This window comes from Neofelis nebulosa, chromosome 13 (assembly GCF_028018385.1).
Source record: "Neofelis nebulosa isolate mNeoNeb1 chromosome 13, mNeoNeb1.pri, whole genome shotgun sequence".
Classification (NCBI taxonomy): Eukaryota; Metazoa; Chordata; class Mammalia; order Carnivora; family Felidae; genus Neofelis; species Neofelis nebulosa.
Window position 1 is genome coordinate 29,715,987 of NC_080794.1, and position 14,238 is coordinate 29,730,224.

The window sequence follows — 14,238 nt, forward strand, 5'->3', positions numbered from 1 at the left end:
GCTTTCAGGAGTCTATACATTAGAGTAAATTGTTATGATTTCTATTTCATAATACACTGCTTCAAAAGTTATTCGTGGCTATTTTTAATTGATTTGTCCATGTAAATAGAAAACCATAAAAGCCACTTGAATTGTAATTCATTTCTATTGTCTATGGAATACCCAAACAAGCTTCTATATTAAAACTAAATAGTAGGTCAATTTTCTAGCTATTTATAGAGACCTAAATTTTTTTGTCCTCTCATTTAGAAGAGAACAAGGGAAGCAGTGGTTATTCTTGGATTTCACATTTAGCCAATCCTCACAAATTCTTTCTCTACATAGTATAATTGATTAATAGCACCAAATCCAGGGTCAGAGAGCCTGGATTCAAATTCCGGCTAAATGACCTTGAGCAAGTCATTTCACCTCTCTCTGTCACTGTTTCCTTATCTATAGTGGAAATAATTATGCTTCCTACCTTGTAATATTGCTGTGGAGAGTAAATTACTTAATATATGTGATAAAGTTAGTGTAGTCCCAAGGCCATAGTTGGCATGGTTTTACATATTAGCTATTATTATAATATTGAGCAGGAGAGCAGAGATTTTAATCCTTAATGAAAATCCAACCTACTTGAGCGATAAGAGAGTTTGTGTACTCAAGTAGGTAGAAAAGTATAGTCGGGGAAATGAATTCAAGAAAATTAATCTGGTAGCATTCAATGAAAAGGATTGGTATAAAGAGACACTGGAGTCTCAGGGACTAGTTAGGATGCTCTATTCCAGGAAAGAGGTAAAACGTCTTGAACTACTATCTCAGTCCATCCAGATTTCTGTAACAAAAATACCATAGACTAGGTGGTTTATAAACAACAGAAATATATTTCTCACTGTTCTGGAGGTTAGGAAGTCCACGATCAAGGCAGGTCTGATTTCTGGTGAGACCCACTTCTTGGTTCATAGGTGGCCATTTTCTCACTGTGTTCCCACATGGTGGAAGGCATAAGAGATCTCTTTGGAGGCCCTATTAGAAGAACAGTAACTCCATTTATGAGAGCTCCACCAACACGACCTCATCAGCTCCTGAAGGCGCCACCTCCTAATACACATTTGGGGTTAGGATTTCAACATATGGATTTGAGGGGGAGGAGGACACAAACGTTCAGCCTATTGCAGCTGCCATTGTGGTGTTGGTAGAAGATGGAAAATGATATGTGAGAAGTTACAGGCTTACATATGGGGGAAAAGAATACACTAACTTGGGGTGCCTGGGTGGCTCAGTTGATTAAGCATCCAACTCTTGATTTTGGCTCAGGTCAAAATCTCACAGTTTGTGGGTTTGAGCCCCACGTCGGGCTCTGCACTCCCTCTCTCTCTCTGCCCTTCCCCTGGTCACAGTCTGTTTCTCACTCTCTTAAAATAAATAAACCTTTAAAAAATAAATGGTTAAGCATTAAAAAAGAGAGAGAGAATACAGTACCTGATTTTCAAACTGGGTGACTAACATTACGGATGTAATAAACCCAGGATCATTCTTTGGTTTCTGAACAGTTTCTATATATTGAGAATTAAGGAATGTAAAATTTAAAAGACAAGTCAAGATTAAATGTGGTCATATCTTATTATGCTGTTATTTATATAACAAGTAAATGGCTAATCGTCATCCATAAAGAAGCACGTTGATAAGAGTAAGATCTTTCAAAGAACTTTCCTCCAGTTAAGAAAAATCTATCCTATTGTGCTGATTCTTTCATTCAGATTCCTACATTTGTTATTCTTTGATTCTTGTCTTGTATCCCAAGATTGTTGATGTTGTGGTACGAGGAATTCAGACATAAACCTATTGAAAATTAAACCATCAACTTCCGTGCTTGGTCCAACTATAGATGTGGAAACATATATGTAATTATTCAGAGTTGCAAATAATTTTCATCTGTTATTTCATAAGTATTTTGATTATTTCCAGGTCCGATGGATGATGTACTGGATTGTTTTTGCTCTCTATACTGTGATTGAAACAATAACAGATCAAACAGTTGCTTGGTAAGTTCTAGCACTGAGAAAGGGCCAGTCTATAGACACCTCATCAGGTGTCCTGTGTTCTTATTCTGCCCTTGGCTGGTAACCCGGTGAATTTGATCAAGTTACTTACTTATCCAGTGTTTCACTTTCTTTATCTGGTTTCCCCATAAGAACATTACTTTCCTTACAGTCCCCCCTCCAATTAAAGCAGCTCATGTTTCCCAGTGGGTTGCTCCCTGCCCTCCTCCCACACAGGTCCCAATATCTTGGAATACAAAAACTTAGTTGTCATCACCCTTTTTCCACAGGATGACTTGAGGCTATTTTTATCACTTCCTAAATGACTCCCTCTTTGAAGCCCACAGCATCTGGTTCTAGAACTCCCTCCCCATCCTTAAAACTCTCAACTACAAACATTCAAACTGGATGACGTCAGCATCCACGTGGACGCCCACTCACCACCAGCTCCTTGGCTGCTCTGTTCCAAATAGCTGAGACAAAATTAAAGCATGTTTGTACCCTCAAGGATTTAACATTTTACCAAGAAGCAATACCAAAGGGAACAATTTGAATCTCCTGTGCCATATTTCACTGGTGCGTTTCCATCTAAACCTTACCATCACTGGAGAAGTCCTCCTTTCAAAATCTTTAAACTTCATACCTTGCCAGTATCCTAAACTGCCCTCGCTGCACAAACCGTCAGCCTAAATTAGCCCTTCTTTGTTTCCTTTCCTGGGCTACAAATGCAGCACCCCCAGAACATCATTCAGCTGCTCTCATGTAGGTACCAGTTTGACCCTCCCCATTCCCTTTACTTGCTGCTTCCCTGCCCTCCTGTATCTGTTTCAGACACTTGCTATTCTCTCCTTTAAACTGTCTTTCTGGCTTTGCTATTCTCATCGTATTCTCACAGCACATTAGTTCATATTGGATTGTTAGGAAAAAGATAAAGAAGTCACCAGACTTTAACGTTCTTAACAACTTGCCCTTATTTATGAACCTTTCTGTGTCTGCAGCCATCTTTCTCTTCTGACTTGAAATGTGAGTTATTCTTCCTCTGTGCCATAGCTCATTCATTTACCTGTTAAGTGTTTGGTGGAGAGTTTTGGGGGAGGGTTTTTGTGTGGTTTTAAATGGCGGAACACAGATTTCAAACCATGCTAGGTCTCTTAAGTTTCCAAGTTCTCTTTTTCAAGACTTCTCATATTTTCCTGATTGCAAATGTCACCTATATATATTATTAAGAAGCGAGTGGTGTACAAAAAGTTTACTGTGAATAGCGAAAGCCCAGAAACTCCTCTGTAACTGTGCCATGGTAAAGACCCTCTGTTGACTACACAACAGCTTTTTCTTACTGCCCTGGACCCCTCTGCCTCATCAGAAGAGCCCAGATTTGTTCAGTTAAACCATGTATCTTAATAATCTGTGTCCCATGGGATGCTAGCCCTCTGTGGTATATTGTTCACTTTTGCTGTGGCAGCAAACAACCCTAAAGGCATGATGGGTTAGAAAAACAAACATTTATTTCTTGCTCAACTTATGTAAGGGCAAAAGGTTGGCTGCAGCTTTGCGGGGCTCAGTTCAGTTTTAAGTGTCTTCTCGTTTCAGGCCCAAGGCTGAAGGAGCAGCTGTTTCATGGCAGAAAGCAAAAATTTAAAGCAAGAGGTTGGGGGTGTTGGGGTGAGGAAGTCAAAGGGCATTTAAAGCTTCTGCATGCATGTGATATGTCACACTCACATTATGTTGGCCAGAGTAAGTCACATGGCTAACCCCGCAGTCATTCCTCGAGGAAGTGCACTCAGCCCGTAGGGAAAACAGTGCAAAGTCACATGGAAAGGGGCATGGGTAGCTGACACTAATTCCCAGTCTACCACAATGGTAATTCCATTCCCCTTACAAGTGAATGATTGTCTGCCAAGTGCCGTTTTCCGGCCAAATGAGACTGGAAGGGGAGTTCTGGGGGGAGTGTTGAGAAAGAGAAGGACATGTGTTCATGGAGTAACTTTGTGCCCTTGGAGTATTACAAAGCTTCCTCCTGGCGCTTGGAGAGATGTCCGGTACTGACGCCCCCGTTGGGCTCTGCAGAATGGTGGCTGGTATACCTTACTGCCATGGTCAAATGCTGTTAATGTTCTCTCTGGACTGCTACAGTCAGCGGGCAGCTTGCCTATGGTTGCTTATACAGTTGTAGTAGAAGTTTCAGAATCTCAGCAGGGATCAGGTCACTCTTTGGTTAACTGATTTATAGTTAATGAAATTAATTCATCAATTCAAACATAGTTATTTCCTTAATCACTCACTTTTACATGTGAAAACTTAATACAATGACTGAACTTTCTTAAAAGAAAGGGTGTGTGTGTGTGTGTGTGAGAGAGAGAGAGAGAGAGAGAGATTGATTTCCTCATTGTAGTTTATTTTCACCAGTGGTTTTTTCGAATTTTTTCTTGTTAGGTTCCCCCTGTACTATGAGCTTAAGATTGCTTTTGTCATATGGCTGCTCTCTCCCTATACCAAAGGAGCAAGTTTAATATATAGAAAATTCCTTCATCCACTTCTTTCTTCAAAGGAAAGGGTAAGATCTATAAATCCATAAATCATTTGTTAGAAATGGACATCATCACATGTTTTGTGCTATTAAACAAGTAAAACTATTATATCTTCGGGGAAAAGTCCTTGTTTTTGGCTTGTTGACACTATTGTTAAATAAAATTTATACCCATGAGTTTGTTTGTTTTTCCCCCAGGAGATTGATGACTATATTGTACAAGCAAAGGAGCGGGGCTATGAGACCGTGGTAAACTTCGGGCGGCAAGGTTTAGCTTTCGCAGCCACTGCTGCTGTCACTGCAGCGGTGAAGGTAATTATTTATGTTTTTTATTCAATGTCACATTAAGTCAATGGACAAAGTAGGGTGGCTTTTTATTCTAGATCATTATAAACTTTTGGCAGAATTTTGCTTTGCTTATTTTTGTAATGTAAATGTAAATGATAATTTAAAAAACATTTTAATGCATGTGTTTTATAACTGCTCAATATTCTGAAAGTCTTAACTGATCACAAAATGAGAGCTAGTTAATATATAAAACCATACCTGAAGATGTCATTTTGTCATAATTTTCCTACTTTATAGCCTTAAAATAAGGTTGAGTAAATCACCTATAGTAAAGATGACCATTCTTTCTTTCCCTGTCTCTGGTCTCTCTCTCTTTCTCTCTCTCTCTCTTTCTCTCTCTCTCTCTCTCTCTCTCTCTCCCGATGGCAATATCTTGGTAGGATTTCTGGCTTACTCCTGCACCCCTACTTCAACCAATTTGAGGTAACTGATTATTCAAAATAAGGCATGAAAAAATTCTGTTCTTAAAACTTGAGATTTTACTTAGCCAGTTACTAATGTCATGTGTTGTGTTTTTTTGCAAGTGAAGTTATCAAATGTATGCCTTCTGTGAAAACTTGCGTTATGGCTTTTGGATTTCTTTGCATGTAGTAATTAGTGTGGTTTATTTTGAATACCATAGCGTAATTGATTTTGGTGTGTAGTATATGGAAAGAAAACAGGCTTCAGATCCCGAAAATGCTGAGTGTGACTTTTTAAATAACTATTGGTGATTTACTTAACCTCTGTGTTCACGGGTTGCTTCATGTATAAAAGAGGGGTAATATACCTGTCTGCCAGAGCATATGAAAAAGCACGGTGCTTGCCAAAACATAGTAGGAGTCCAATAAACATTAATATCATGTGTGTGTGTCTCTCTCTTTCAAGTGAAAATTTGAGTTTGTTGCTATGAAGTTAAATTGAGATTAAATAGTATTCCAGCTTCTGAGTTAGACTTTTTCAACTTGGTTATCTTGAACTAAAATAACAATGCCAAGGAAATAAATATTCTAAGTGGTGATTCTGCATAATAGCAATGGTGATGGGATATAAAATGTCGGTGGGGTTTCCAGAATGATCCTTAATTTTTCACAGTGAACTTTGGCTCAAGTACAATTAATATGATCAACAAAATTAAAACCCAAAATTATATTTGGGGCACCTGGGTGGCTCAGTTGGTTGAGCATCCGACTTTGGCTCAGGTCATGATCTCATGGTTTGTGAGTTTGAGCCCCACATCAGGCTCTGTGCTGACAGCTCAGAGCCTGGAGCCTGCTTCAGATTCTGTCTCCCTCTCTCTCTGCCCCTCCCCACTTGTTCTCTCTCTCTCTCTCTCTCTCTGCCTCTCTCTCTCTCTCTTCCCCCCTCTCCCCCCTCCCTCTCCCTCTCTCTCTGTCTCTCTCAAAAATAAACATTAAATATCTAAATTATATTCAGATTATATCCCCAGAAGTGTTACATTCAGAATTAAGTGTAAACTTATTAACTATGCAGCCCTAGACATGTAAGACAACTGTATCATTAATAATTATTAACTATCAGCACTTTAGTGAAGAATAGTTTACCTGCTACCTGACTTTTAAAGGCTTTTTTCTTTTATTAGTATAGATATACTAAAAATTTTTAATTTTAATACTAAAGATTTTAAATCTTATTGGACTGTTATCCATTGTAAAAGAAGTTCATTTGCTTTTTTTTCTTGCTTAATGAGAATACATTCCTGATTTCCATATGTCCTAAAAAAGAGCATCCAAGAGACATAATATTCAACAACTAGAAATTCTACCACAAGACCACTGATGCAGTTATTGAAGAAATAATACAATAATATTTCCCAAAACTGAAGGACATGATTTCTAGATGGAAAGAACCCACGGGGCCTCTGGGTGGCTCAGACAGTTAAGCATCTGACTCTTGATCTCATCTCTGGTCTTGATCTCACCTTGGGAGTTCAAGCTATGCCCTGGACTCTGCACTGGGTATGAACCTTACTTAAAAAAAAAAAAAAAAAAAAATAGAAAGAGCCCACATAGTACCCAGCACAATGAACGAAAAAAAGACTGACTGTAAGCAAGGTCATTGGAATAGTCCAGAGACACCAGAGACAAGGAAAAAGTGTTTAAAGATTCCAAAGATAAAAAGTATGTCACATCCAAATGACCAAGAATCGGAAAGACATTAAATTTCTGAATAGTGACAATGGAAGCTTGAAGACCAAAGAATAATACCATCCGTGATACCATAATTTTCACCCTCACATTCTGAAACAGTCAAGCTCTCAGTCATGTGTGAGCTTAGAATCAAATTTTTTTTTAAAGCATATGCAAAGTCACAAAATTTACCTCCTAAATTCTTTGTCAGGGTAGATATGCTCTGCCACAATTAGGGAATAATCCATGAAGAAGGAAACCCATGGGATCAGGAGATAGGGTATCTAGCACAGAAGGGAGGGGACAGTACTTCCCAGAATGTACATCTACGTAGCAAGTCAAGTGCAATTGGCCGAAATTGGATGTGACGGGTGCAGGGTGCCAGGAGAGGTATCTCAGGGGAACGTATGAGGATGAGAGTATCTAATAGGTTTAACCCTATGCAGGGATGATACTTAAATTAGCCAGCACATGCTACAGCCAGTCAGAAGACACTGAACACCACGAAAAATATACTGGAGGCAATGTGAAGAGGGAGGCATAGCATGACTAATCAAAGGAGTATTTTAAAAACGGGATAATTGTTGACTCTGGAAAATAACAAAAGTTATATAAGAAAGGAAGTGTAATAATGGAGCATGACTAGGCCCAGCAGCAAGCAGCATTTATATCAGAATCATGAGAACACAGACTGTAGATTGAACAACTGTGATTTTGCTCTCTCAGGAAGGTGGAGGAAGGAGAAAAGGAAGTGGAAGAGAAAGAAAATCCTCACCTGTCAGCTAGGAAAGTAAAGGGTTTAATTTTTTTTTTTTTTTTAACATTTATTTATTATTAAGAGACAGAGAGGGACGCCTGGGTGGCTCAGTTGGTGAGCATCCGACTTCGGCTTAGGTCATGATCTCACAGCTCGTGAGTTCGAGCCCCACGTTGGGCTCTGTGACAGCTTGGAGCCTGGAGCCTGCTTCGGATTCTGTGTCTCCCTCTCTCTCTGCCCCTAACCCACTCGCGTTCTGTCTCCGTCTCTCTCAAAAATAAATAAACATTCAAAAAAAAAAAAAAAAAGAGGCAGAAACTGAGCATGAGCATGGGAGGGGCAGAGAGGGGAGGAGACACAGAATCTGAAGAGGGCTCCAGGCTCTGAGATGTCAGCACAGAGCCCGATACGGGTCTCAAACTCACAAACCCTGAGATCATGACCTGAGCCGAAGTCAGACACTCAACCGACTGAGCCACCCATGTGCCCTGGAAAGTAGAGGGTTTAAAGTGGTGCCTTCAAGAGGATACAGAGGAGAAGAGGACCAGGGACAAAACAAGAAAGCCTGTTGCTTTCCTTTGTTATAAAATGTACTTTTATTTGACTTTACAAATGAAGTATAGTTGATCCCTGAACAATAAGGGTTTCAACTGCCTGGGTCCACTTACATGTCAGTTTTTTTCAATAAATTCAATACAGTCCTCTATATGTATTTTCTCTTCCTTAAGATTTTCTCAGTAGCATTTTCTTTTCCCTAGTTCACTTTATTGTAAGAGCACTGTATATAATACATGTAACATACAAAATACATGTTAATCGGCTGGTACTAGTGAGGCTTCCATTCAAAGGAGTCAAAACTTGTAGGCAGATTTTTCACTGCCTGGTAGTTGATGCCCATAACCCCCACATTGTTCAAGGGTCAAATGGTACATGTATTATTACCCCCCCACCCCGCCACGAAGATGCTTTCTCAGTTTAACATTTTTAAAAGCATCACTCAACATGATTCTATGGCAAAAACCTAAACATTAAATTTCAACTTGAAAAATTGCTTAGAAAATATGGACATTTTAGAACATTGTTTTGGGAAATGTAGAAGCATACAAATCCCATTTTTCCTACTCAATTCAACACTTAAATGTAGTTTCTAGTCCTGCTACTCTGTGAAACACCTTCCTACATACATATTGTGACTATTTCATGGGATATGTGTTTTACTTTCACTTATGTTTATTGCTTCCAAACCCTCTATGTGGGGGATCAGAAAAATCCCCACTAGAGCCACCTGGATGGCACAGTCAGTTAAGGTCCAACTTTTGATTTTGGCTCAGGTAATAATCTCACACGTTGTGGGGCCCCATACTGGGCATGGAACCTGCTTAAGATTCTCTCTTCTCCCTACACATCTTTCTCCACAAGCCTGCTTGCTTACTCCCCACTATATTGTCTTATCCCCATCCCTTCCTCATTTGTTTTTATTTTATTCTTTGCTGCCATCGGTGTTTAGCATCCTGCACATTTATTCAACATCTGCTGGTTTAATGCCTACTGTATGGTCGGTGCTGGGGATGCAGCCGAGAACAAGATAGATACAGTCACTACTCTCACTGCCTGCTGTCTCGCTGAATGTCTGTTTTCATTAACTGAAAATTTTATCTCATCTTTTGGTTGCTAAAAGCTTTCCCCTTGCCCTCCATTATTAAAATAAGCATTAACTCACAGAAATACTTTCCTTTAGAAAGGCTATAAAAGCAATCCTATACCTATATTTCTCTGCTTTCTTCTTTGTGATTCATAGTTTGTGTTTATCTATATATTTAGCATCATAAAACCACCTTTCCATTCAAAGGCAGGAAATAGCATACGAATCATTCATCTAAGTTACCACTGCAAATCAAATGCATGTCCCATAATTTGAATTCGTTTTGGAACTTTCCCTCCTTGTCTGTGATGTGGTGGTCCTTTTGTTATCAAGATCACTATATGTCAGGTAGCCCTCACCATTCTCAGCATGAACACTGTGAATGTTGGCTTCAGCCTGGATTTTATTCATTAGGAATAGTCATTAAATATGCCAAACATAGCATAATGTTAACACTATTTGCCTCAGTTTGTACTGTGCCTATTTTCGTGTAAGTGAAATTAGTTTCATCTCTGGAGATGTCAAAGAAAGGCCCTATGATGGAAGAAATCACTGAACCAGACACTTCATACTAAAGAGTAAATTGAAACTGAAATAGAAAATAGGTCAAGTTTAAGGAGAAACTCCAAGAAAGCCAGTAGTAAAGCTTGAGAATTAATTTATGATTTTTACAACATATAGTTTGTTAAAAATATCTTTCAGGCTAAAAATGATTGGACTCTTGGTATGACCTTTAAAGATCTGTAATACTCCCTGACTAGGATTCCCAAGTTGAACCACCTGAGCATGTTAAAGATGAAAATAGGAATCTAATCAGAACATTTATTACACCGTAAAGCAATTTTCTGAAAATGTTACTCAGTTCTGTGACCTCATTACCAGGCATCTGTTCACAAGGTCAGTGTACAAGTTTATTTTGGCTGAGCAAAGCAGAGACATATGAAGGACCTTCAAGGATTTTGCTGAGGATGTTCAGCATTCCATAGCTTTCACATGAGAAATGCAGGTGGCTTTTGTACAGATGAGCAACATTACTACCAGATAAAGGGCCGATGAAGAAAAGTACCATTATAACGTCATATTAACCATCTCTGACTTTTCTCTGGCAGCCTTTTCTTGGCAAACTCTTTAGCAAATATTATTTTAAAAAATCAATTATCACAGAAATTAGAGCCTTCCAGGTAAAATTGCTAAAAGCTAATAAACTTTAAATGATGATGATGATTAGGTCCAAATCCTGACATCTTGCTGTCTGCCTTAATGACTTTCTGTTTGTGAAAGGATTTGAGGATATTCACAGGCTTAGTGTCATCCATTTAAAAAGAGAGCATTTGTCCAGACAATGGAAAGAAGGGTCAAACTATTTTCCCTACAATCTAGGGAAGCAGAATGTTATAACGAATATTTAATTCACCAATAGTCTGGTTATCTGCATTTTCTAGCCCTGGTTCTGCCCTAATTAGTCATGAGATTTGGGGCAGATCATCTGCACTGATCTAAGTTTTAATTTTCTTACCTATAAAACAAAGAGGTGATACCTGACTTCTGAAACCTCTTCTAGTTCCAAAACAGTAGTTGGTTCTCTCACTGGGAGAAGATTTTGCCCCCAAAGGAACATTTGGCAATGTCTGGAGACATTTGGGGTTGTCACAACTGGGGTTGTCACAACTTGTGTCTAGGGGGTAGAAGTCAGGAATGCTGCTTAATATCCTGTGATCCAGCCCCAAAACAGCAGCAGTGCTGAGACTGAGAAAGCCTGCTCTAAAGGTACAATGAGTCAGAAAAAATGGAAAGGACATATAAATATGTATAGATAGTTTGGTGTGGGCTACAAATAATATACTTCCTTTTTTATGTTTTTGTCTGTTACAGATGTTCTTTGATAAATATATATAGATATACATATATAATCTTTAATGTTTATTTTTGAGAGAGAGGGACCACAAGTGGGGGAGGAGCAGAGAGAGGGGGAGACCCAGAATCCAAAGCACGCTCCAGGCTTTGAGCTGTCAGCACAGAGCCCAACGCCAGGCTTGAACCCACGAACTGCGAGATCATGACCCCAGCCGAAGCTGGATGCTTAACTGACTGAGCCACCCAGGCGGCCCTTTATTGCTTTAATCTTAAAACCACTAAAATTTATTATTCACTTAACAGGAATGCAATCAATTCCATTCTAGGCTTAATCAGATTAATTCTCGAATGTCCTTAGAAGAAAAGGATATTTCGCTAAAAACTTGGAAGTAACCTTGTCTGCATTTTAATGTAGTATGTCAGAGATCAACAAGAAATAGAGCTTATTCATTATTGAACAGTATAGTAAAAATTATTCTGTAAAAGCTTGCTTGTAAGATTACAAAGATTGTTTTTAAATTCTTAAAAAAATAAGAGAGTAATTTGAAGTTTTTGTATAAAACCTAATAAGCTCAGTAAATTCTTATTTAACACAAAATATAATAATTTTAACAGTGTTTAACCAGGAAATGAAGTATTTAAACAAAAGCAGAATTTTAAAAAAAAGTAAATAAATAATAAACAAAGAATTGTTTGGGAGTAGCAAAGTTGGAATTAGTTATACATACGGGGTCCCCTTTTACCACTTCTCAGCTGAAGAATATTTCCCAGAGGATGAATGTGTTAGATCTGAACCCAGGACCCCAACCCAGTCAGCCCCTTATAAGTGTTCTCATTTTAATTAATTAATTTATTTTGAGAGTAAGAAAGAGAGAGAGACAGTGTGCATGCGTGGGTGGGGCAGAGAGAGAGAGGGAGAGAGAGAATCCTTAGTAGGCTCCTCACTGTCAGCACAGAGCCCCATGCAGGACTCAAATTCAGGAACAGGGGGATCTTGACCTGAGCTAAAACCACGAGTCAGGCAACCAACGGACTCAGCCCCCCCCAGGTGCCCCGCATTCTCATTTTAAACGGATGTTCTGGGCCCATTCAAGTTCAAACCCTGAGAACTTTGAGTCACCCAAAGGGTTTAGGAACACTGCTGCTGGTGATGATCATTTTTAATGTAAACTATTCTGCAAAAGTGTTCTTAATTATTTTGATTTTTGTGTTCTCATCATAATCTTTCTGTTCCTTTCTCTTCAATTTTTAGGATCAATTTTAACACAAGCAGCGTACATGCAATTCTGTAGAGAATAGGACCTAAAATCTGAGATATTGACTTTCTTTGTGGATGGTAACTCCCTTCCTCCTTATTGACTAATGACTAAGACTAATGTTTCCACACATCTTTTGCTCTGCAAACTAGAATGTTTCTTCATTTTTCTTATACTTCTTGCTTAATACAGTATAAACCAAATAGAAGAAAATAAATAAAGCATTATTAATTTAAACAAAACCTCAGTACTTTTAGCATTGTTATTGACAAGCAACTATAAAACCTACTTGTTCCCTCAAAATAGAAAACAGTGTTTCTCTTAATGATGGGAGTAAGGGAGTGGATATAGGGAAGATGAGCAGGAAATAGATCAGAAATTCTTACAGTGCACACAATACAATTAAAACTTCACCATGAAACTAGAAAATGTTCATTCATTTGGAGAGTTGTAGCCAGGCATTGGAGGAAATTAAAAGAAACCAGGATCTCATCCAGTTTATAATAAATAGTATTCAAATCTAAGACAACAAACAAATAAAAACTTCACTATACCATCTATTTATGACTAATTTTTTAATATTAAAGAAATTGTTGAGAAAAAGAATAAAATCGCCCATCCCATCTGCCTAAACATCATACAGTTTCTATTTTTGCGTATTTTTGCTGCCTCATTAAACCATACTACTTGTAACTTGTAGTTGTACTTGTACAACTACATACTTGTAACTATATTATGGATGTGATTTAGAATTCAGAGGTCAGGGAGAGGGATTTCCACTTAACATTTTATTATGAACATAATTTCTTTGTTAGTAGACTTTTTTGTGCTGAAGATATTAAAATTGGAGGGAATAGGCCTGCCTCTGTGAATATTTTAAAATTACACTTCTTTAAAGTGATCACATTGGATATTTATAATTTATGTCATGTTTCTGAAGTTCACAATACAGCATTCTCTGTTCACACATTAGTTCTATTCTGAGCCCCTGAGAACATATATAGTGGAAAACCCAGTTTTTTGAGGTGATAATGACTTTTGAGGTGTTGGGAGTCCTCAGAAAGTGTGTACAGCCCCTTTTTGCTTTTCCCTACAGTACTTGGCCTTCCTTTAAGTCTTGAGGACATTGATAATACCTGGGGCTACAGATTTGGTTACTTAAGAACTCCATTAAAATTCAGGCTGTAAATAGCTCATCCAGATACCTCAGGGTCGGTCATTGCTCACCTTTAATCTAAACCCGCAGCAAACCCCTGGTGGATGGTGTAGTCGACCAGTGTGAATACCCACGACCACACCTGGAGTTCACTGCCGAACCTCTCTTATCCAGGCCAGTGGGTACATTAAAACCCACTGCTGTCGGGGCGCCTGGGTGGCGCAGTCGGTTAAGCGTCCGACTTCAGCTAGGTCACCATCTCGCGGTCTGTGAGTTCGAGCCCCGCGTCAGGCTCTGGGCTGATGGCTCGGAGCCTGGAGCCTGTTTCCGATTCTGTGTCTCCCTCTCTCTCTGCCCCTCCCCCGTTCATGCTCTGTCTCTCTCTGTCCCAAAAATAAATTTAAAAAAAGTTGAAAAAAAAAATTAAAAAAAAAAAAAAACCCCACTGCTGTCTATGGAGAACTCTCTAGCAATCAAGAGCAATGAAAAAGAAGAGGCATAAAAAGAATATTTAGTTTACTTATTACATGCTCACCATCAGTACCATA

At 38.7% G+C, this 14,238-nt stretch overlaps 1 protein-coding gene across 1 annotated transcript in view; it reads left to right on the forward strand.

Moving 5' to 3' along the window:
• The window catches only part of REEP3 (receptor accessory protein 3), a 99,394-nt gene that overhangs the window by 68,312 nt on the left and 16,844 nt on the right, over nucleotides 1-14,238 (forward strand). The window contains exons 3-5 of the mRNA XM_058696464.1: nucleotides 1,948-2,024; nucleotides 4,455-4,575; nucleotides 4,747-4,860. Of these exons, the coding sequence (XP_058552447.1) occupies nucleotides 1,948-2,024; nucleotides 4,455-4,575; nucleotides 4,747-4,860 (312 nt within the window). The remainder of the gene's footprint in view (nucleotides 1-1,947; nucleotides 2,025-4,454; nucleotides 4,576-4,746; nucleotides 4,861-14,238) is intronic.